A 23,581-nucleotide genomic window follows, 5' to 3' on the forward strand; every position below is an offset into this window, starting at 1 on the left:
TCTGCTTACTATGTGTTTGTGGGTGAGTTTAGCATAGAGCCTGTAAGGCTCCTTTCATTACATGGTGATATTTTCTTCCCCATATCCTTCTATTACTTGACTAGTGGGATTAGTCCGATCTTGTTCAATCAACGGGGTTGTGGTCTTATTTTCTTGAGTACCGGAGTTTCAGTCTTTTTACTTAGTTGTTTGTGACTAGCAGGGTCGGTTTTCTTGAGCTGAACATCATTTAGATTACTTTCCTTAATTGTTGCATGCATCAGGTTTTTTAAAGGAATAAACGTGGGAAAGTATAAAATCCCTTTTCTTTACAATTACTTATTTTTGTCCACTTACGCTAACATTTTTATGTACTTTCCCCCTGGGCCCTTCGGTTTCAAATACTCATTCTGCAGAGTAGCTGGTTCGGCATAGTAGGATTCGGGGCATAGCATCTGCTGCTGTTGTTTTCATATTGTATGTTAATCATTGAACCTACTTGTATTTTGAATTCTTTTCCTTTTAGACTACTCTGATAACCTGTGGGACAATTGTTTTAAAGTTTGGAAGATACATTTGTGTATTTGGAATATATTGTATTTCGGTTTTCAGTTGTTTATTGTGGAGTTGTTGTGGTTTGGGGAGCAGGGTGGCTCCAAGAGATTAATGATGTTTGTTTAGAAGTGTAAATTTGTTTTAATAGGTTTTGGGTTGTCCACTTTTAGGGGACGTTCTGCCGAAATTTTCGGTAAAATTTTTCTTGGAAAGTGGGTCCCACAGGGCCACATCGGATTTCAGGGTGAGATTTCGGGGCGGAACCTGTCATTACTAACCGCATCTGGTCCCAAAATGTTGATCCTAACCCCGTTAAGAATTTCTTGGCTACTACTGGTGCTTTCTCTCATCAGTTGATTGTCTGGAATAGAGAAGTGTTTGGCAATCTTTTTAGAAAGTTAAATTTGCTTCAAAAAGACCTGACCTTCTATCAGAACCATCTAATGTTATTTCCCCATTCTAATTTTCTTCAAAATAAGGGTTTCTAGTATTTCTAATGATCTGCATAACTGCATATCAGCTTTCTTATTAGCAGAATACGAGCTTCCCACAATCTAATACTCAATTTGAAATCAAACAATTTGATAAGGGTCCTCGATAAGTAGATATACAAGCAACTAAAACATTGTTTGGAATTTCCAACATTCTAACATGCTTCAACAAATCAGAAGCATTGCCTATCAACTTCATCACGAATGTTGGGAACTTCCAAGTCTCCCAAATCATATTCCTAAAAAGCTTCTCCAGTAAACCACGAAACTGCATGTGGGATGATCTTATAACAAATGGTTGACCCGACATCATAGTCTTGTTTCTTCAGGTTTTTGAGTTCCTCGGCAGCAAATTCATCAATAACTTCATCGTCCTTGGAGACTTGAGGTGGTCTAAAGAAATTGAAGAAACTCTTACAATTTTCAGTTTTAGTCAGAAGCTTAGAATTCTTCGATCCCTTCTTACGCTTCTTCTTAAGAATCTTCTGTGTCAGGCATTTTGCTGGATACCATTCAATCTCCGTCCCTGCTACGTTATTTGGTTCATCTTCATCAATCATGTGATATGTCTTTGTCAAAACAGAGTTTTTGAAAAATGGATTGGTGTCAAAGTAGAACTGAAGTTTGAACCCCTTGGAATTATGTATCTTAAACCACTTGATATCTCTCAGATATTTAAGAGCTCCTTCATCATGCTCAGTAATCTCCTTGGCCAGCAATTCATTGTTCTTCAATGCATTGAGCCAGAAATCAGGCACTCCCCTCTCTTTTGCAGTTTTGTCCTCTTGATCTGCTGCTGCTTCAGTGGCACCTCCTTCAGCTTCAACAACACCATTCACAATCAAGTATCGCTTGCTGTAGAGAGGTTGATATAATTTATGATACTTAGCTTCAAGTAAAGCTCTCTCCTTGAAAAACTCTGCCTCTAATTCATGATGTTGGTTCTCAATTTCTCTAATGACCTCAACCCGCTTTCTGACATTCTGAGGTAAGCTCTCAAGGATGTCCTTGGTATGCTGGCCAGCTAAATTGATGTTGTCCATGTCTTTGCTCATTCTGATTCGTTTAGAGAGAGGGGAAGTAAAAAAGAGAAAGGTAGAAGCAAAAGCAATGTCAGAATTCTAAAGCAAAATGCAGCATCAAAATATATTAATGAAGAGAGCGTGGAAGCAAAACGCTTGCCAGGAAACCAAGAACTACGTACAAAGTCCAGCAAGCTTAAAACACAAGACCATTCCCACACCAAAAAAACACAACAAAACGGGGGAGAACAACAAAGCAAAAAGTAAAAAATGATTATTAATTAAGGAACAAGAACATCATAGTACATTACTCAAGCTAAGATAAACATGATTGAATATGTAGTGTATCAGGATTCACAAGAATCCCTATTTTTGAAATTTGAGTATACTTATTTATACATGTATTCAAAGATACTAATGCTCAGTATTCAAAGATTGACAGAGCAAATTAATCATAAATATTAAACAAATTTAGGGATGCATCAAAAGTTTGAATGCAATCAGAATTATATCTTGCAAACCGATCGAGTATGCATGTCCTTGGAAACATATGGCATGGTCGGAATTTTATGAAACCTGAATCAGAAAAAAGGAAAAAAGGCAAAGCAATTTATGTGGGACTAATGAAGTTTATTATACCTCAAATGTCGTAGATCATTGACTTGAAATTGCTTCAAGCAGTGGAAGTCAGAAGTAGAGGTTGTAAAATGGGGGCAGTCCTGCACATGCAAATGTTCCAATGAAGGGCACTCCATAGTAGCAATTCCACTACCGCAGAACCTAGTGATCCGTGGAAGATACGACAAAGCTAAGTTCTTCAATTCTGGAAAAATGATCTTCTTGTCCACTACTTCCTTGCTTGGTTTAATAACCATGTCCAAGCTAGGACATTGAGTTACCGAAAGGTCTTCCAATTGCAAAAGACATTTAGCTACCTCATATGTAAAGAGACTTTCAAGTTTTTTGCAACCTGAGACTGCCAAACTTTTAAGATTATGGAAGACTGCATTTGGAGCAGGACCACTCCATAGGCTTATTAGTTTTTCTAGATCCCACAGTATCATCTCCCTCAATTTTGGCAAGATAATGTCTTCTGGCTCCAGCCCTTCGAATCCAAACACATACTCCATAACATTCATGTCTTCACAATGAAGTTTTTCCAGATTTTGTAGTCTTTGCAACAAATTTGATGACAAAAGTGCATTCACCAAGTCATGGCAATATTCCACCTTTAATGACTTGAGATTGAATAGAGACCCAAGTGGTAATTCACCCACACATAACTCCTTCAGACAACTCACACCAAGGAGATGCAACTCTTCCAAGTTCTTGAACACAGATACATTTGTCACCCGTGTTATTGTTTCCATCAACACTGCCAAGTACTCATGGGGCCCAATTACAGCTAGATACTTCAGTCCATGTAACCTCCCTCTGTCATGTTCCACAAGGATGTTCTTTAGGCCTTTGCACTTTAGGTACTGTAGTTTCTCTGCTTTCTCTGCTACCACTTTGATAAACCAATCAGGTAAGGTGTTGATTGTTGTGCTAAGAGTCAAGGTTCTTGAAAGATCATGTGAACAGTAAGGTTTTGAAGAGTAGTCTCTAGATGGTGATTCTCTACTGATACATATATCGAAAATTAACCAATTGAAATTGAATACAACATTTGTAGGCAAGCATTGTGCATCAGATATGCGAAGCTTCACAATGTTTAAATATTGCAAGCCAATCAACTCATCAAAACCAGCATTAGTTTTGTATGGTCCTCCTCCCCAGTCCCCAAAATTACCTTGCATGTACAGTTCTTCCAATTTATACAATCTTGACATTATATTACATGGAATGCTACCAATATTGTAACTCCCACTTAAGTCGAGCATCCTTAGATTGGTCAACTCTCCTATTTCTAATGGCAACTCCTCAAGAGGAAATTCTTTCATACTAAGAATCTCAAGTTTCTTCAAGTTTAAGAATATGGATATATCAATCATCTTATTGCAATAATCCAAATACAAACCTCGGAGATTGGTTAGGTGAGTGAAGGATCGGGGTAGACATGAGATACTGGTGAAGCTAAGATCTAGGACCATCAGTCCATTCATACTTTGAAAAAAGTTGTTTGGGATCGCACATATACCAGCGTTATTTTGTAGTAATAAAATCTGGAGTTTTGAGCTTACCAACTCTCTGGGAAGCTTGCAAATTTTGTTCCTCATTAGTGAGATTGCAGAATAGCCTCCATGCGCTTTAATCCTTGGCCAATGCTGTAATTCACAACCAGCTTTTACCAAAAATTTATGACCTTCTTCAGAAAACGAAATCGACAGGGCTACATCCCGCACTACATCATGCATCCTTACACATCCCTCCTTTGTACCTTCCAAAAGTAGGCTGAAAGCTTTGAGGGACTTGATCACCAAATTTGCTGTTGCTCTGGCTTCTTGGATTGTGTTGGCATCTTGAAGCAACCCTTTCCCGATTGCATACTTGAGCAAGTCTTCGAATGGGATGTCATAGTCTTCTGGGAATAGACAGCATAGCAAGAAGAATGATTTGGCATCATCAGATCTCAAGTAATCATAGCTGAACTTTATGCATTTGTATACATCTCCCTCATCCTCAAGATTGACTGTTTGCGACCTGTCTAGTCGTTGAGCTGCTTCTTTCCAGTCTTCTATGTCTTTATCTCCAAGTGCCCCAGCAACTGTTATCAGTGCAAGTGGGAGACCACCACATTCTCTAGCTACCGCCCTTGCTACATCATAGAGCTCGGTAGATTCATGAAAAGACTTTCCTGATTTCTCCACAAAAAGGTTCCAAGAATCTTCTTCTGATAAGATAGAGAGAGGAATGCTTGCTTGGCACTGCATGGAATAGCAAACACTTTTGCTCCTTGAGGTTACTATGAGTTTGGAATTGTGTCTTTGAAGCTCGTTGTAATTGGGAATTCCTATGCTTGACAAATCTATTCTCCGCCAAACGTCGACCAAGACTATGAGGATTTTATTTCCTCCCATTATCCTCTCCTTCAATCTAGCGGCTCTTCCAATTTCTGTCTCCTCCTCCTCGAATTTTAAGCCCAGCTGATTGGCCAATGTGCTTTGAATATTTCTCAATTCAGGGCTCTGGGCTACAACGGCCCTAATCACATAATGAACAAGCCTAAGTTCTCGGGCTTGCGCGCCGACATGTTTCACCATAGTTCTCTTGCCAACACCTCCCTTGCCGAAAACCCCGATGACAGTAATTTCATTATCTTTCAGCAGCTGAGTAAGCTTATCCCTGGCCCGTGTTGTTGATTCAATATATTCGGTAGGCTGCGCTTTGAACTCAATTGGAATAGGCTGTGGTGATACTTGAAGTGCCTTATTGCAGACAAATTTCACAATGCGTTTAACAAGTTCTCTTTCAGACCTAACATGGAATCGAAGGGTTAAACAATTTTCAAGAAAACAGTAATTCCAAAAGTACAAGGATATGATTCTTACCGCAAATTCTTTGCATCCCATCCAGAGAGATCGGCCACATTTTTTAAAGCAAGTCTCCACTGGTCCAACTTCTCTTTGCTGTGCCTAGAATTTTCTTCATGCTTAGTAAAGGCTTCTGCAAAACTCCCCAGTTGATGTCGTACATGAGAAGGATCCACATGATAGAAAATTGGCAGGATTCTGTCCCTCCCTTCCATGGATTGAAGAACCTTTGCAAGTTCATCCAAACACCAAGGAGAAGAAGCATAGTTTGGCGACAGAACAACTATAGCAAACCTTGATTCTTCAATTGCCATTACAAGATTTGGAGAAATAGCCTTCCCCACTTCCAGCTTTTCCTCATCCATGAATGTGCTAATCATTCCTGTGCTTTCCAATTCATCATATAAATGGGATACAAAACCATGGCGAGTTTCACCCCTGAAACTCAAAAACACGTCATACTTCCACTGACGAGCAGAAGCACTTGGGATGCTCAAAGCCATTGAAAAGCGCCAAAAGTAAACCGTACGTACGTAGTCTCAATCAACTGGCCAGAAACCAAAAACAAGGAGATTAAGCAGAAAACAGAGAAACAAACACTGAGAACACCAACCCACAAGAAGGGAGTTGGGACGAACAGATTTACCAAAAAGATAAATGAGGTTTTGGTCTCGAGTGAGAGTTGGAGAACAACGTGAAAGTAACTTCGAAGCACGTTTGGTATAAAATTTTTGGAGAGGAGACTTTCGGAGTTCACATATGCAGGCGAAGTTTTTTTCTTTTCTGCAACACATGCAGGCAAAGTTTGGACTTTGGAGCGATGAACTTTAATCGGCAACACGGAACATGAAGTCAACTATAGCTTAGCTGTTTGATATGGTGGTACAAGTTAAAGCGTGGACTAATTCTAAACATTGACCATTCATGGAAAATTATAATGCTCTGGTGACCAGAACTATGCATTGGCTTTGGTTATCTCAACATTACCTATACGAAACATTACCTGGTGTCAATTTCCATCTGTATTCAGTCTGTTTAACTAGGAGCTTTGGTTGACCTTACCATAAGAATAATTTATAATTACAGGCTGTTGCATTGCTGCGACGTAAACTATAGTTCTGGTAATTGCATTTAGATCTCTAATGGAAAGACCTTAAACTGTGTCGCTTACTTTCCCCTTATAATCTACTCATTTCAGAGGGATCTGGTATAGATTGATTACTTTTATTACACTTAATCATTGTTCACATATCCAATTCCAGAACTATTGTCTTTAACAACAACAACGACGACGACAAAATACAGTATAATAACAATTTATTGATTTTTTTAGTTGCAGGTCACATAGACTCCAGCCCCCCAATAAATCCATTAATTAAGGTAAAGCTTGAACTTGAAGCAATCATTGCTGTACTTCTGGCATCTTGACCTTAATTTTGGAGGACCTGGTGTGAATCTGTACGGGCCGGGTAGAATGTTTTTGAATTTGTCAAACATTTTAATTTATCTCAATGCTTTTGTACTAATCCATACCTCCCAAAGGCTTGCCATGTTGCTCCAAATGCTGGAATATATATAGAAGATGGAATATATATAATAAAGGGAGACTGCTTTCTTCATGGATGGAACAATGACGACTATTCAAGGATTCTGCAGTAACAAGCATTGACAACTTTTATGTTCTTTAATGCTGGATGGCTAGAAACTCCTTCACATTCTGTACAATGCCTTTGTCATATGGATTCCAGAACCTAATATTTCTGAAGCTTTGTCCTGGATAGTGAAAAGAAATCAGATACTGTACTGAGCATACAGAGTGCGAGAAATATGTAGATCCAGAATTGATGCTGCAAAATATATTTACCTGGTTCGGGTGGAATAACAAGTTGGAACTCTGGATACTTCTTCCATTTTATCTTGAAAAGAAAACAATAGAAGATATTAAGAATATTTCACACTCAAACGAGAGAGTAGTCATCAATAAAACATATATTTTTTTTTTTATACTTCTACGCCATTGAATCATAAATTGATCACAAAGTCAGTTGTTATAATAAAGGGACATAGTCGACAACTCTCACATACAACCACAACCAAAACCATATCAACCCAATCTCTTTTCTCTTATTATCTGCTTATTCATTGATTTATTAAGGACTTACCCACTCATCAGTTCTGATGTTTGCACATACACAATATATGTGCCAAATCACAAACACCACCTACACACAAACCAATGGAGATTATTAGAATTCATAAGAAGCAACCTAATTACCAATAGATATTTCAGAAAGGAGCAAAGCATGATAAAGCATTAGTGATACAAACCTGCCACAGCAGTTGGAGAATGGTGAACAGAATTGTGCTAACAGCTAAATTTTCAGAAAGAGTAAGCTACACAAGTAAAAACAAAAAACAAAAGAAGTACGTGTAAGTTGCTGAGGCATATATAAGTTATTCTTTGAGTAACTTGACATAGTGATGATATATATTAGTTGGCTGAGTTGCACAGTGCAATAACCTACCTCTGAGGGTCTATCCAAGATCCTGGATTTGGCCGCAACTGAAAAAATATCACAAGAATTCAAAACTGAATTAAAAATGTAACCAACAATAGTTTTCAAAAGACAATAAACAAGAAATCCAAAGATTTTCTGTGAAGCGGGATCAAAACCAGTCAGAAAGAGTATTAGCTTACAGAGTGACGAGCACACTAGATAAGAAGCTTCGGTAACAATAAGTCCAAACAGAAGAATTAAGAAAAGGGGATGATTATTTTGGCCTGCACAGCAATCATAACAACATCAGTAACCACCAGCTTAAGGAAATTACATATGATATGATCTTTTCAGTAAGTAGCGTGAACTTTCAAATTCCTAATATTCGAATATAACTAAGAAGGAGAATACTAATAAACAAAAAACTTGTCATTACCTATACAATTTCCAAAAGCAGGACAATGATGGTCAAGACCCTTTATGTATGCCTTGCAGGTTTCGCAATATCTAACCCTCATCAACAAACCTGAATCCTAAGAATGACCAGCATCCAGATTACAACAGATATGATTACTGATTAGTTACATTCTCTAAAGCAAAATGCAACTCACCAAAGGTTCTCGTTTTTTTTTAACAATAATCACTTATCAAAGGTTCTCTTTTTTCGGTCTCAACCCATCGAAGGTTCAAGATTGATAGTATGACAACATAGCAGGCATGTTTCATAGTCCAATGAGAAATTCTGTAATATTCAAAGAATAAAGAGAGTAAAAAGTATTACTTGAGTTGACTCATGGCCTAAACCACTTGCTAAGGGCTCCAACTCCTGCACACGTAAGAAGGTCATCAACTAACTGCATTTCCACTATGAACACAATTGATAACGAAGACTCGTCTCTTCTTTCCAAGAAAATAGTTTTGCAGAAAGAGAATTTTCCCTCAAAATTACATCTTCAGTCAAAAGAGATATACCCAAGATGAAAATTTCCAACCTTATCAACTTGAGAAAGTGAGCTCTCCATAGTCTGGTCTGGAGAGGCAGACCCATTTGTAACAATGCCAGGGTCACTTGTTATGATACTGCCATTGACAACACCATTATTACAATCAGTATCTGTCAATTTAATATAGTTTTGAGTAAATAAGCAAATAGGAGCCTAAAATTAATTACCAACCTATAGAGACCAATAAAGAGGAACACAACTCCACAGTTGAAAACGGCATCGTTTAGTTGCGGCACAGCTGCAGATAAATTATTCAAAACTTCAAATCAATTCCACAAACCCAAAATAGTTGAAGTCAATTCAGTGTACCTGGTCGGATAACAGAGAAGTAAAACCCCCAAATGAAGAGAATATTGAAGAAGACGAAAGCCGGAGCCGAAGCTTTTGCTCTAAGAAGCGTTCTTCTGCACCATCCGCCAAAACCCACGAGCAGCAGGAGCAGCAGAGCCGAGAGAGCGAGTTGGGTTAGAAAGGAGAAGGCGGAGAAGAAGCGAGGGATCACAGAGAGAGCCAAGTGAGTGAGGAAGACGAAGATACAGGAGACTATGCAACGGCCAATTAGCTTGGACCGACTTAGGGGATTGCTCTGGTTCTGTGTTTCAAGCATCGCTCTTGGGATTTTCATTCATAGTTTCTAAGCTTCTACAGGAATTGAACGGTAAACATTTAAACCTTGTGTAGACTGTAAACTGAGCCTGTGGGGTAAATTTTGTTTCACTTTTGACTGTTTTGCGCTTCACTTGTTACGCAAGTTTTTGTTTGGAACTCAGCTTCAACAAAAGACCTCAATTTAACTTCACTAATTTTTTTTTTTTTTTTAGAAGAGTTTAACTTCACTATTGCTTCTCGGAGGGAATGATATCGCCCTAAGAAATCTATTGATGACACAGTTCATGGTCCATAAACAGTTAAGAAATGACAATGATTTCAAGTCGATCGAAACCAAGTATCTCCCACAATAATGTCATTGGAATTATTTTTAAGTTCATACTTGCATACAGTTTCGATATCTTTCTTTTGATAGATCATGTCAAAACTGACATCAAGAGTATGCACGACCCAAACACATAGAAACCAAAAACCATATATACACATACGAACTGAAATTTTGTTGTGAAAGGTGATTGATAACATTCGAAGAGTTGACCACCAAATTAACAACCAACTCGGCAGGAATCCAAATCTGCTTCTGGACCCTTGACTGTTTCTGTTTCTTCTACCATCATGAGCTCTTCTTTATATCTTCTGCATCCTCCATACCCTGATGATCAATTTGAAATAAAAGAAAAGTAAATAAGTCGGCAATTTACCAAGTGTCTCAACGGTAAAGTTAGAGATTACAGTAGACTTCTTCAATTAGAATGAATTATTGAACATTCAACGCCTCACAAATTCACAAAACAAGAGTTTCTTCAATTCCTTGCAGTATCCAATTTTAAGTAACAATCAACCAACTCTTTTTGTGTATCGACCCAACTAAGTGGATCTTAACTTCTCCATTTGACTTCCAACAACCAAGCTATTAGTTACAGTTCTTACTGTTCTGCACAATCCTTACAGACATGATAGATCCTACCATACACGGTGTCTGGCATACACCACCCTATTTTGACGTTGAGATCAGCTTATAAAAGCAGATCAAAACAGTCGAAAAGTGTAGTGCATGGTAAAAGGTCACCAATTCTTATATTTCTGTTTCTGCTTAAGCCAACTCTTCAAAATGCTTGCCACAAATAGCTATAATGGCAATATCAGTGAAGCACATCTATAGCAAACATCATTTGTATACAAAAGCATGTCTTAACATCTTTACACCTTTGACCAGAGAAATTAAAGAAGAAACTTGGGCAAACAGAAAAGCTTATCGACGGATGGAAAGAACATACTTCAGTACTCACCCACTTACAGAGATTTTACACAGCGACATGTGACGATTATTGTCATTAGAATGATGGACGACCATACATTGAAAGAGGCCTCGGAAAAATTTCAAGCTCACAAAATTTTTCCATAGTAATAACAGAAAAACATTTTACATTTTACCTTTTGGAAGTTCTTATATGCAGTTTGCAACAGTGGAGGCAAAATTTGTTACATGCCAACATAAACAAACCACAAAACCAGACACATGCATTAACAAAATTTGATATATAGAAACACAAATTTAACTTTAAAGTTAATTAAGTAGACATTCAAAGCCAATAGAGGAGTATTCTTTTGGACCAATATTGAACATCTCTTTCTGTTTCAACTCTGCCAATAGTAAAATATGGTTCCCCATCTAATAGTCAATTTGAAATAAAGAAAATTGTGTTTCATCAAATATTTTCTTTCTTACCAGAAATTACACATATCGTTAATATACAAGCAACTAAGCATGTTGTATATAACTTCCAACATTCTAACATGCCTCAAAAAATAACAAGAACCTGTCAAACATCTTGATCAAATGCGCCCCCTTTTAAACAAGCAGAAAAACAAATAAAGAGGAAGACTCCAACTATGACTTCATGCAACAAAAGCTAAACAAGTATATTGAAGCAATGAAACGTACCAAGTAAAACTGCTCAAAGACGCTTTTGTATCAAAAGAGACTGAAAGTTCCATTAAGAACTCTCAGCTGCTCAACCATCTTCCTGCATCAATTGTATTCTTCTACTGCTGTTTGCAATTGGAGGCCGCTTGTTTCATACTCTTCCACCCTTCTTCTGCCCACCGATATCTTCTTTTTGGTTGTTTTCTTCATCTTCATCAAATCTTCATCTTTCCCATTCTTATCTTCAATGAATGTCTTCATCTTTATCCCCGAATCACCTTCCTAAAAAGCCTCACCCGTAAACCATGAAACAGCATGTGGGATAATCTTATATCGAACGATTGACCCAATAACATAATCTTGTTTCTTTAGGTTCTTGAGTTCCGCAGCAACATCTTCATCAACATCTGCATCATCCTCGGGGAGATGAGGTGGACTAAAGAAGTTGAAGAAACTTTTACAACTTTCAGTTCTAGTGAGTGGCTTAGAATTCTTCAATCCCTTAAGGATCCTCTTTGTCAGGCATTTTGCCGGATACCATTCAATCTCCGTACCTACTGCTTTCTGTGGTTCATCTTCAATCATGTGATATGTCTTTGTCAAGATAGAGTTTTTCAAAAATGGATTGGTGTCAAAGTAGAACTCAAGTTTGAACCCCTTAGGATTATGTATCCTAAACCACTTTATGTCTTTAAGATATTTAAGAGCTCTTTCATCACGCTCAGTAATCTGATTGGCCAGCATGTCATTATTCTTCAGTGCATTGAGCCAGAAATCACAAACTCCTCTATCTTTTGCAGATTTGTCCTCTTGATTTGCTGCTGCTTCTGTAGTAACTCCATCAGCTTCAACCACACCATTTACAATCATGTATCTCTTTCTGAATAGAGGTTGATATAGTTTCTGATACTTGGCTTCAAGTGCTGCTCTCTCCTTGAAGAACTTGGTTTGTAACTCATCATGTTGACGCTGAATTTCTCTAATAACCTCAACCCGCTTTCTGATATTCTGGGGTAGGCTCTCAAGAATGTCCGTGGTATGCTGACCAGCTAAATCGATGTTGACCATGTCTTTGCTCATTCTGATTTGTAATTTATCAAATAGAGAGAGAGAGAGGTCAGGAGAGAGTTAGAAATACGAGGCAAAAATACATTAATCAAGCTAAACTAATAAACATTAAATATATAGTGTGTCAGAATTCACCAAGCATCCCTTTCCGATTTAGGGAGACCTTTTCATACATGTACTGATCTAAAGTAACGAAAGACAAATCCAATCAGATGCCATTTCCGAGTTTTATCTTATCTTTTGACATGAAGTTGATCCCCAAAGCGAAAAAGAAATAAGGAGTGATCATGCACAATTGCACATTAATCAAATTTTGTGGATCCATCAAATGTTTGCATATAGATTACCGTGTATGTCCTTGCAAGCATACTTATAGCATCTTGGAGTTTTTCAGTCTTAATAATAGAACAGAAGGAAAAAGAACAAAGAAAAAAGCAAGGCAGGTTATGTAGATACCTCAAATGTCGTAGATCATTGACTTGGAATTGCTTCCAGCTGTGGAAGTCAGAAATAGATGTTGTAAAATGGGGGCAGTCCTGCACATGCAAGTGCTCCAATGAAGGGCACTCAATAGTAGCACTGTCAGTACTGCAGAACCTTGTGAGATGTGGAAGATATGACAAAGCCAAGATCTTCAATGCTGGAAACCATATCTTCTTGTTCACTGCTTCCTTGCTTGGTTCAATAACCCTGTCCAAGCTAGGACATTGAGTCACTGAAAGGTCTTCCAAATGAAAAAGACATTCAGCTACATCGTATGTGAAAAGACTTTTCAATTTCTTGCACCCGGACACTGCCATACTTTTAAGGTTACGGAACACTGCATTTGGAGCAGGACCATTCCATATGCTTATCAGTTTCTCCAGATCCCACAATATCATCTCTCTCAATTTTGTCAAGATAATACCTTCTGGCTCCAACCCTTCAGATCCAAACACATACTCCATTCCATTCATATCTTCACAGTGAAGTTTTTCCAGATTTTGTACACTCTTCAACAAATTTGACTGCAACATTGCACTCACCAAGTCATGGCAATATTCCACCTTTAATGACTTAAGATTGAATAGAGACCCGGGTGGTAATTCACCAAGACATAATGCCTTCAGGCAACTCACGCCAAGGAGACGCAACTCTTCCAAGTTCTCGAACACAGGTTGATTTGGCATCCATGTAATTGTTTCCATCAACACTTTCAAGTTCTCATGGGGACCAATTACAGCTAGATACTTCAATCCATGTAACCTTCCTCTGTCATATTCCACAAGAATGTTCTTTAGGCCCTTGCACTTTAGGTACTGTAGTTTCCCTGCCTTCTCAGTCACCGTGTTGATAAACCAATCTGGTAAGCTCTTGATTGTTGTGCTAAGAGTCAAGGTTCTTGGATGATCATCTGAAAAATATGGTTTTGAAGAGTAGTCTCTAGATGGTGATTCTCTGCTGATACATATATCAAAGTTTATCCAACTCAAACTGTGTATAACAGTTTTAGGCAAGCATTCTGCATCAGATATGTGAAGCTTCACAATGTTTAAATGTGTCAAGCCAATCAACTCATCAGGACCAACATTAGTTTCTTCTCCTCCTCCATGAATTTTGCTTCCCCAGCCCCCAGAATTACATTGCATGTACAGTTCTTCTAATTTACACAATCTTGACATCACATTATATGGAAATATACCAATAGTGTAACTCCCACTTACATCCAGCATCCTTAGATTGGTCAAATATCCTATCTCTTTCGGTAACTCCTGAAGAGGAAACTCTCTCATACTAAGAATCTCAAGTTTCTTCAAGTTTCTGAATCTGGATACGTCAATTAACTTATTGCAATAATCTAAAAACAGAGCTTGGAGGTTGGTTAGGATGTTAAATGACCTGGGTGGTAACGAGATATTAGTGAAGCTAATATCTAAGACCCTTAGCGCATTCAAACTTAGAAAAAAAGTTTCTGGGATCTCATATATACCAGCATTGTTTTGTAGTAACAAAATCTGGAGTTCTGAGCATACCAACTCTTCAGGAAGCCTGTCAATATCATTCATCATTAGTGAGATTGCAGAGTAGCTTGTATGCACTATGATCCTTGGCCAACGCTGTAATGCACAACCAGCTTTTACCAAAAAATTATGACCATCTTCAGACAGCGAAATCATCATGGCTGCATCCCGCACTACATCATGCATCCTTACACAACCCTTTGTACCGTCCAAAAGTAAGCCAGAAGCTCTGAGGGACTTGATCACCGAATTTGCTGTAGCTCTAGCCTCTTGGATTGTTTTGACATCTTGAAGCAATCCTTTCCCGATTGCATACTTGAGCATGCCTTCAATTGGGATATTATAGTCTTCTGGGAACAGGCAACAAAGCAAGAAGAATGATTTGGCATCATCAGATCTCAAGTAATCATAGCTCAACACTACGCATATGTACTGATCTCTACCATCATCAGGATTGGCTGGTTGGGACATTTCTAGTCGTTGAGCTGCTTTTTTCCATTCTTCTATTTCTTTATCTCCAAGTGCTCGTGCAACTATTATCAGGGAAAGTGGGAGACCATCACATTCTCTAGCTACCTTCCTTGCTACATCATACAGCTCGGTAGATTTATGAAAAGACTTTCCCGATTGTTCCACAAAAAGGTTCCAAGAATCTTCTTCTGATAAGATATCGAGATGAATTCTTGCTTGGCACTCCATGGAATAGCAAATATGCATTCTCCTTGAGGTTAGTATGAGTTTGGAATTGCGTCTTTGAAGCTCGTCGTAGGAGGGAATTCCTATTCTTGACAAATTTAGTCTATGCCAAACGTCGTCCAAGACTATGAGGATCTTATTTCCTCCCATTATCCTCTCCAGCAATCTAGCGGCTCTTCCGATTTCTGTCTCCTCCTTCTCGAATTTTAATCCCAGCTGATCGGCCAATGTGCCTTGAATATTTCTCAATTCAGGGCTCTGGCCTACAACAGCCCTAATCACATAATTAACAAGCCCAAGTTCTCGGGCTTGTGCGCTGACATGTTTCACCAGAGTTGTCTTGCCAACTCCTCCCATGCCATATACCCCGATGGCAGTGATATGATTATCTTTCAGTGCCTTAATGAGGTTATCCCTGGCCCGTCTGGTTGATTCAAAATCATCAGTGGGCTGCGCTTTGAACTCAAATGGAATAGGCCGTGGTGGAACTTGAAGTACCTTATTGCGGACAAATTTCACAATGCGTTTAACAAGTTCTCTTTCAGACCTACATAAAATCGTAGGGTCAAACAAATATCAGGAAAATGGTAAATCCAAAAGTATAAGGATATGATCCTTACCGAAAATTTTTTGTATCCCATCCAGAGAGATCGGCCACATTTTTCAAAGCAAGTCTCCACTGGTCCAACTTCTCTTTGCTTTGCCTAGAATCTTTATGATGCCTAGTAAAGGCTTCTGCATAACTCCCCAGTTGATGTCGTACATGAGAAGGATCTACATGATAAAAAACTGGCAGAATTCTGTCCCTCCCTTCCATGGATTGGTGAATCTTGGTAAGTTCATCCAAACATCAGGGAGAAGAAGCATAGTTTGGCGACAGAACAACTATAGCCAACCTTGATTCTTCAATTGCCATTAGCAGATTTGGAGAAATAGCCTTCCCTACTTCCAGCTTTTCCTCATCCATGAATGTGTTAATCCTTCCTGTGCTTTCCAATTCGTCATATAAATGGGATACAAAACCATGGCGAGTTTCACCCCTGAAACTCAAAAACACATCATACTTCCACTGACGAGCACTTGGGATGCTCAAAGCCATTGAAAAGCACCAAAACGAAACCGTACGTAGTCTCAATAACTGGCCAGAAACCAACAACAAGAAGGAGATTAAGCTGAAAATAGACACAAGAAAGGAGTTGATAGGAACTGATTCACCAAAAAGAGAAATGAGGTTGTGGAGAGAGTGAGAGTTGGAGAACAACGTGTGAAAGTAAATTCGATGCACGTTTGGTATAATATTTTCGGAGAGGAGACTTTTGGAGTTAACTGATGCAACCAAAGTTTTTTGTTCTCAGCAACATATGCAAGCAAAGTTTAAACTTTCGACTTTGGAGCGATGAACTTTGATTGGCAACATAGTCCACGCTTTAATCCGTAAAGAGCATCTTGCCTAGACATGAAGTCAACTAGCTTAGCTGTTTGATATGCTGGTACATGTTAGGTAAAGCGTGGACTAATTCTAAACATTGACCATTTATGGAAATGCTCTGGTCATCTCAACATTACCTATACTCTAGCCTTATACCCACAGTAGTGAATGGAGAAATAACATGAAAATTTCCTGGTCACCCATTTCGTCAATATTTCATATTCATGCTTTCTCTGCATTTTTATTTTACTGTAATACACATGTAAGATTGTGTTACTATGAGTTTTAATTTTTATTTTCGAAGGGTATTTTGGACATAAAAAAATTTGGTGAAGCCTTTGACACCAAACTTGATGCTTCCCTTTATAGTATAGTATAGATAGACAGATAGATATATAGATTACATTACCTGGTGTCAATTTCCATCATTATACCGTCTTTTAAACTAGAGCTTTGGTTAAATTTGCTAATGATTTGAGACTTTATGACCTTTCCATAAGAATCTTTATAATTTTAGGCTGTTGCATTGCTACCTCCTAAACTATAGTTCTAGTAATCACTGCATTTAGATCTCTAATGGCACGAACTGTGTCGCTTACTTTCCCCTTATAATCTACGCATTTCAGAGAGATATGGTATAGAATGACTATTTTTATTATATTTATTCATTGTTCACATGTTCAATTCCAGAACTAATGTCTAGTTGTCTACCCAAAAAAAAAAAAAAGCATCATACTTGCAGGTCACGGACCCCAGCTCCCCACTAAATGTAAAGCTTGGACTTGAAGCAATCATTGCTGTAATTCTGGCATCTTGACCTTAATTTTGGAGGACCTGGTGTGAATCTGTACAGGCCGGGTAGAATGCTTTTAAATTTGTCTCACTTTTAAATCAAATCAGACGTAAAATGCTTTTGTACTAATGCATACCTCCCAAAGACATGTTGCTCCAAATGCTCGAATATATAAGAAGCAATAAAGGGAGACTGCTTTCTTCATGGATGGAACAATGACGACTATTCAAGGATTCTGAAGTAACAGTATTCACAGCTTCTATGTTCTTAATGCTTGACTGCTAGAAAGTCCTTCACATTCTGTACAATGCCTTTGTCATATGGATTCCAGAACCTAATATTTCTGAAGTTTAGTCCTGGATAGTGAAAAGAAATCAGATCTGTAGTCAGCATACAGATTGCAAGAAATATGAGATCCAGAATTGGTGCTGCAAAATATATTTGGGTGGAATAACAAGTTGGAACTCTGGATACTTCTTCCATTTTATCTTGAAAAGGAAATAATGGAAGATATTAAGAATATTACACTGAAATGAGAGAGTAGTCATCAATAAAACATATTTTTTCTTTTATACTTCTAGGCCATTGAATCGTAGATTGATCATAAAGACAGTTGCTATAATAAAGGGACATAGTTGACAACCCAATCTCTTTTCTCTTATTATCTGCTTATTCATTGATCATTAAGGACTTACCCACTCATCAGTTCTAATGTTCGCGCATACACAATATATGTGCCATATCACAAACACCACCTACTCACAAACCAATGGAGATTATTAGAATGCATATGAAGCAACCTAATTACCAATAGATATTTCAGAAAGAAGCAGACCATGATAAAGCATTAGTGATACAAACCTGCCATAGCAGTTGGAGAATGGTGAACAGAATTGTGCTAACAGCCAGACTTTCAGAAAGAGTAAGCTACACAAGTAAAATCAAAAGACAAAAAACATAAAAAAGTACGTGTAAGTTGCTGAGGCATAGATGAGTTATTCTTTGAGTAACTTGACATAGTGCTGATATAAATTAGTTGGCTAAGTTGCACAGTGCAATAACCTACCTCTGAGGGTCTATCAAAGATCCCGGATTTGGCCACAACTGAAAAAATATTACAAGAATTCAAAACTGAATTAAAAATATAACCAACAAAAGTTTTGACAATACACAGGAAATCCAAAGATTTACACAGGAAATCCAAAGATTTTCTGTGAAGAGGGATCAAAACCAGTCACAAAGAGTATTAGCTTACAGAGTGATGAGCACACTAGATAAGAAGCTTCGGTAGCAATAAGTCCAAACAGAAGAATTAAGAAAAGGCGATGATTATTTTGGCCTGCACAGCAAGGGTAACAACATCATTAACACCAGCTTAAGGAAATTACATATGATATGATCTTTTCACTAAGTAGCGTGAACTTTCAAATTCCTAAAATCCCAATATAACTAATATGGAGAATACTAATAAACAAAAGATTTGTCATTACCTATACAATTTCCAAAAGCAGGACAATGATGGTCAAGACCCTTTATGTATGCCTTGCAGGTTTCGCAATATCTAACCCTCATCAACAAACCTGAATCCTAAGAATGACCAGCATCCAGATTACAACAGGTATGATTACTGATTAGTTACATTCTCTAAAGCAAAATGCAACTCACCAAAGGTTCTCCTTTTTTTTTTTAACAATAATCGCTTATCAAAGGTTCTCTTTTTTCGGTCTCAACTCATCGAAGGTTCAAGATTGATAGTATGACAACATAGCAGGCATGTTTCATAGCAGGCAAGATTGAGAAATTCTGTAATATTCAAAGAATAAAAAGAGTAAAAAGTATTACATGAGTTGATCCATGGCCTAAACCACTTGCTAAGAGCTCCATCTCCTGCACAAGTAAGAAGGTCATCAGCTAATTGCATTTCCAATATGAATACAATTGATAACGAAGACTCCTCTCTCCGTTCAAAGAAAATAGTTTTGCAGAAAGAGAATTATATCTTCAGTCAAAAGAGATATACCCAAGATGAAAATTTCCAACCTTATCAACTTGAGAAAGTGAGCTCTCCATAGTCTGGTCTGGAGAGGCAGACCCATTTGTAACAATGCCAGGGTCACTTGTTATGATACTGCCATTGACAACACCATTATTACAATCAGTATCTGTCAATTTAATATAGTTTTGAGTAAATAAGCAAATAGAGACCAATAAAGAGGAACACAACTCCACAGTTGAAAACGGCATCGTTTAGTTGCGGCACAGCTGCAGATAAATTGTTCAAAACTTCAAATCAATTCCACAAACCCAAAATAGTTGAAGTCAATTCAGTGTACCTGGTCGGATAACAGAGAAGTAAAACCCCCAAATGAAGAGAATATTGAAGAAGACGAAAGCCGGAGCCGAAGCTTTTGCTCTAAGAAGCGTTCTTCTGCACCATCCGCCAAAACCCACGAGCAGCGGGAGCAGCAGAGCCGAGAGAGCGAGTTGGGTTAGAAAGGATAAAGCGGAGAAGAAGCGAGGGATCACAGAGAGAGCCAAGTGAGTGAGGAAGACGAAGATACAGGAGACTATGCAACGGCCAATTAGGTTGGACCGACTTAGGGGATTGCTCTGGTTCTCTGTTTCAAGCATCGCTTTTGGGATTTTCATTCGTAGTTTCTAAGCTTCTACAGGAAAATCGAAAAGAAAGAACGGTAAACATTTAAACCTCGTGTAACTGTAAACTGAGCCTATGAGGTAAATTTTATTTCATTTTAAACTATTTTTCGCTTCACTTGTTACGCAAGTTTCTGTTTGATTACACTACTCGTCCGCGTTTAGACCCAAAAACCTGAAGAACCGACCCAAATTGGACTGAAATTGACGGTTCGGTTCGGTTCGGTTTATCAAATTCAGGTTTTCTTTTCAATTTTTGATTCGGGTCTCAGTTTTCAAATATAAAATATTCGGATTGGTCTCTCTAAATGTACCCAACAAATGTCTAAATACACCCAACAGATATTTTACACCCAACAGATATTTTACACCCAGTGAAATCTGAGAACCTTTAACTACATTCAGCAGTTTTCAATAATACCCTTATTTTTAATTAAACCCAACAAAACTCACACCCAGCAAAACCTCATCGGGATATGAAGAATAACGCTCCAGCAAATCTTTCGTTCTTCTGAGATAATTTGGTATTCTGTATTGACATTTTTAACACTGATCTGGTATATTTATGCGAGAGCACCGCTTTGATGCATGGTATGGTTGTACAGTTAGATGAGAGTTTTTATTCGATTAATACTAACCAACAAACTTGAAGGAAATATATGAAGTCAACATCATTATTATTCTCTCTACTCATAAGAAAGAACGTGACTACCATAGGAATGGAATTAATACATCTCAATTGAACTCAAACACAATCATACAACAATCGCAAGCAGATTTCGCAAGTAGATTTTGTTATACTTCTCACCTGGATGTCCATGGCAATAAAGCAAACCATACTGGAGGACCATCAAATAGACAATCATGCTTCAATTCAAAGAGAAGAAATTAAGCACAAATTTGATAGTCGAAGAGAAACAATCAATATGGAATTTCATATCAAGATCTAGAAGGTGGATATTGACAAAGTTTGGTATTTTTCGTCAGGGTGAATCGTTTTCGCTGGGTGTATGAAGGTTTAATTTTTTTGAAAGAAATGTGGATTTCATTAAACGCATGCCAAGATGACCATTACATATCATTCTGCTGTCTTCGACTAGACAGATCAAGAAAGTTGTAGTAGAAAAACTACTGTGATACATAGAAGATAGACCATCTATATTCGAAATAAAATCTCACTTCTTTAAGTGAGCCTATAAACTATGGAGATTTGTAAGACATAGTATATAGGCCCCTACCACATTAATTTATATTTGTTCTTGCGCTTCAAGCTAGGGCTAGGAGGTTTTGTTGGGCATAATCGCTTCCCGATCCATAGAGAGATTAGGCCTAACAGTAGAGTGAAGCGAGCCCCATAGCTGTTTTTGAAGACTCGAATGGACTCGGATGCTTCGTTAATGAAGAGCCCAAGCCCATCATTTTCATCCTTCTTCTTCCTTTCCTGGCCCACAGTAGCATTGATGAGCCCATTTCCAAGAGCCATAAGCACAGGCCCAATAATTTGACCTAGACAAATTGGGTCCAAGCCCTTTATCACTAAGGCAGCAGCACCGCTGCCACAGTCCCCACTCCATCCCCGTAGGGAAGCACTCCGCCCGTCGTACGAGATATTGGATCACTGCCGAAGACTAACCCAACCACCTGACACCACCGGGCAACCATCACCGGAACTAATTTGGACACCCAGCTTGTCACGATTAGCTTTGACATCTCCAGCAACTCCGGTCGAGCTCTGTATATCATTCCTACCAGCATATCCAAAATTAGCTTCTCCGCTGGACACCACCATGACGACTGCACCGCCATAAATTTTGGCCAATCAGACAGCCACCACAATGAGAGCACCCCTGCCATCGACGTCACCCAGAACCGGCTTAGAACTTGGGTCCAAACAGCCACCTAAATTGATCTGGACACCCATCGCGAGGCACCTCGAAGCCTCCTTCGTCGGACCACCGGTGTCCTCTGGATATCTGTCTCCGCCGTATCGCTCGCCGCGTCCAACAGCAGCCAAGCTCTTCCCACATTTGCGCCGCCGCACCATAGCGGTGCTCCTTCCTCTGCCTCACCAAATTCCGGTCCCAGCTGCTCATGCGTCAAAGCATCGAGGCCAGCCACCTGTGATTCTGCATCGAGCCCAGAGTAAGGAGGTAATCCAGATAAGGAAAACCGGTCGCCACCCTAGAAAATCCCATCATCACCGCCGTAGTTATCACCAGCCCAAACAATCAGAGCTCGAGCACCGTCGCTACTAACACCACCAATCGAATCCGGTGAAAGTAGATAGCATCTATGAAATGGATCAGAGGAAGGGCAGAAGAGCTTTGCGTGGGGAAGTCGGCCAGAACTGTTGTGCGCATCGCCGGCAAAAAGCGGCGGCGTTAGTGTCAGCGTGAGGAAACACGCTGCTAGAGAGAATAGAGTTTTCATCTTCGAGGGATACTAGAGTAAAAATAACATAGTACATAACAAAAACATATGAAGGTTTAATTAAAGAAAGGGTATTGTACGTAGGAAAACTTACTGGGTGTAGTTAGAAATTTTATAAATTTGCTAGGTGTCATAGATATTTGCTGAGTATGTTAAGAAAACCCTATTCGAATTACCTGAACCCAAGGTTCGAAAAATCGCTAGGAGTTAGTCGGGCGGTGGGCTGGGGAGGAGCGCTGAGGGTAAAAAAGCAAAGCTCTCTTACGTAGGTTTATTGAAATAAATAAAAGTTACAGCCCAAAAAGGGAAACAATAACCAAACTTCTCAAGAACAAAACATAAGGATAAATGGATAATCGACAATAATGAAACAAGGGAAAAACAAAAAGTTGAGCTTATCACGTCGGCAATGATCGATCAAGAATTAAAATGAGGAGGCCCATCCCACCACTTTAAAACTAGACAATGACAAACCCGCATTAGCAAGAATATCAGCAACTTGATTACCTCACTAAAGATATGAGAAAACTAAAACTTGGTCAAAGAGATGCAATACAAACAAGTACTTCACGCCACACGTAATCTTCATGGAACAATATGAAAATCAGACAATATGAAGCACAAGAGTTGAATCCACCTCAAGCCATTAATGCTTCCCACTGCCTAACTCATGCTAGCTCATTTCACCATTTTAGTTCCCAATCGCCACGCGCCGATACACCTTTGCAACTTCTTCGTACATCTACTCCCCCCCATCAGCTTCAAAGATTCATATTTCAAACCGGAAGCTCAAAGTTGCAATGGGAAAATCATTTCAGAAAGAAATTGATGGTGTATGTGATGGTGGTAGTTTTCATGTTCATAATTAGGGTTTTGACTTGCTGGATTGGACTTATGCGATTATGTTCTTGGGCCAACCCAACTATTATCGTGTTGCCAAATTTCCTTTGAG

The 23,581-nt window shown here is 38.7% G+C and overlaps 4 protein-coding genes across 4 annotated transcripts; all 4 read right to left on the reverse strand.

The window, feature by feature from the left end:
• Positions 1 to 1,095: 1,095 nt before the first annotated feature.
• On the reverse strand, positions 1,096 to 6,584 carry LOC133730135 (probable disease resistance protein At4g27220). Its single transcript, XM_062157793.1, has 4 exons — positions 6,167 to 6,584; positions 5,539 to 6,067; positions 2,687 to 5,464; positions 1,096 to 2,081 (listed from the first exon to the last, which is right to left on the reverse strand). The coding sequence occupies exons 2-4, from the start codon at positions 6,021 to 6,023 to the stop codon at positions 1,265 to 1,267; spliced, it is 4,080 nt and encodes a 1,359-aa protein (XP_062013777.1). The 5' UTR covers positions 6,024 to 6,067; positions 6,167 to 6,584; the 3' UTR covers positions 1,096 to 1,264.
• A 141-nt stretch (positions 6,585 to 6,725) lies between these two features.
• LOC133730136 (probable protein S-acyltransferase 3) lies at positions 6,726 to 9,667 on the reverse strand. Its single transcript, XM_062157794.1, has 11 exons — positions 9,332 to 9,667; positions 9,194 to 9,260; positions 9,011 to 9,098; positions 8,800 to 8,844; positions 8,455 to 8,551; positions 8,219 to 8,302; positions 8,046 to 8,083; positions 7,849 to 7,914; positions 7,683 to 7,742; positions 7,385 to 7,436; positions 6,726 to 7,293 (listed from the first exon to the last, which is right to left on the reverse strand). The coding sequence occupies exons 1-11, from the start codon at positions 9,645 to 9,647 to the stop codon at positions 7,205 to 7,207; spliced, it is 1,002 nt and encodes a 333-aa protein (XP_062013778.1). The 5' UTR covers positions 9,648 to 9,667; the 3' UTR covers positions 6,726 to 7,204.
• Positions 9,668 to 11,330: 1,663 nt separating this feature from the next.
• Positions 11,331 to 16,386, reverse strand: LOC133733509 (probable disease resistance protein At4g27220). The gene is made up of 3 exons (XM_062161131.1): positions 15,943 to 16,386; positions 13,083 to 15,869; positions 11,331 to 12,639 (listed from the first exon to the last, which is right to left on the reverse strand). The coding sequence occupies exons 1-3, from the start codon at positions 16,137 to 16,139 to the stop codon at positions 11,841 to 11,843; spliced, it is 3,783 nt and encodes a 1,260-aa protein (XP_062017115.1). The 5' UTR covers positions 16,140 to 16,386; the 3' UTR covers positions 11,331 to 11,840.
• Positions 16,387 to 17,403: 1,017 nt separating this feature from the next.
• Positions 17,404 to 21,988, reverse strand: LOC133730420 (uncharacterized). Its single transcript, XM_062158015.1, has 13 exons — positions 21,841 to 21,988; positions 21,534 to 21,705; positions 21,008 to 21,038; positions 19,878 to 19,957; positions 19,585 to 19,672; positions 19,387 to 19,431; positions 19,035 to 19,131; positions 18,800 to 18,883; positions 18,611 to 18,648; positions 18,406 to 18,471; positions 18,240 to 18,299; positions 17,681 to 18,032; positions 17,404 to 17,596 (listed from the first exon to the last, which is right to left on the reverse strand). Exons 1-12 carry the CDS (start codon positions 21,986 to 21,988, stop codon positions 17,931 to 17,933), a joined length of 1,011 nt encoding a protein of 336 aa, XP_062013999.1. The 3' UTR covers positions 17,404 to 17,596; positions 17,681 to 17,930.
• Between the last annotated feature and the right edge of the window lie 1,593 nt (positions 21,989 to 23,581).

This window comes from Rosa rugosa, chromosome 2 (genome assembly GCF_958449725.1).
Source record: "Rosa rugosa chromosome 2, drRosRugo1.1, whole genome shotgun sequence".
Taxonomy (NCBI): Eukaryota; Viridiplantae; Streptophyta; class Magnoliopsida; order Rosales; family Rosaceae; genus Rosa; species Rosa rugosa.

What these genes read in the sequence shown, in the direction of transcription:
- LOC133730135 (XM_062157793.1), bottom strand. Translation starts at nt 6,023, where the DNA reads ATGGCTTTGAGCATCCCAAGTGCTTCTGCTCGTCAGTGGAAGTATGAC. An exon ending in TGGGATGCAAAGAATTTGCG is followed by an intron (nt 5,465 to 5,538) that starts GTAAGAATCATA and finishes ATTCCATGTTAG; the next exon opens with GTCTGAAAGAGAACTTGTTA. An exon ending in AATGATCTACGACATTTGAG is followed by an intron (nt 2,082 to 2,686) that starts GTATAATAAACT and finishes TAAACGAATCAG; the next exon opens with AATGAGCAAAGACATGGACA.
- LOC133730136 (XM_062157794.1), bottom strand. Translation starts at nt 9,647, where the DNA reads ATGAAAATCCCAAGAGCGATGCTTGAAACACAGAACCAGAGCAATCCC. An exon ending in TTCTCCAACTGCTGTGGCAG is followed by an intron (nt 7,743 to 7,848) that starts GTTTGTATCACT and finishes GTTTGTGTGTAG; the next exon opens with GTGGTGTTTGTGATTTGGCA. An exon ending in TGTTATTCCACCCGAACCAG is followed by an intron (nt 7,294 to 7,384) that starts GTAAATATATTT and finishes TTCACTATCCAG; the next exon opens with GACAAAGCTTCAGAAATATT.
- LOC133733509 (XM_062161131.1), bottom strand. Translation starts at nt 16,139, where the DNA reads ATGGAAGGGAGGGACAGAATTCTGCCAGTTTTTTATCATGTAGATCCT. An exon ending in TGGGATACAAAAAATTTTCG is followed by an intron (nt 15,870 to 15,942) that starts GTAAGGATCATA and finishes GATTTTATGTAG; the next exon opens with GTCTGAAAGAGAACTTGTTA. An exon ending in AATGATCTACGACATTTGAG is followed by an intron (nt 12,640 to 13,082) that starts GTATCTACATAA and finishes ATTACAAATCAG; the next exon opens with AATGAGCAAAGACATGGTCA.
- LOC133730420 (XM_062158015.1), bottom strand. Translation starts at nt 21,988, where the DNA reads ATGGTGGTGTCCAGCGGAGAAGCTAATTTTGGATATGCTGGTAGGAAT. An exon ending in CTTCTCTGTTATCCGACCAG is followed by an intron (nt 19,673 to 19,877) that starts GTACACTGAATT and finishes TGTCAATGGCAG; the next exon opens with TATCATAACAAGTGACCCTG. An exon ending in TCTTTGATAGACCCTCAGAG is followed by an intron (nt 18,472 to 18,610) that starts GTAGGTTATTGC and finishes TTACTTGTGTAG; the next exon opens with CTTACTCTTTCTGAAAGTCT.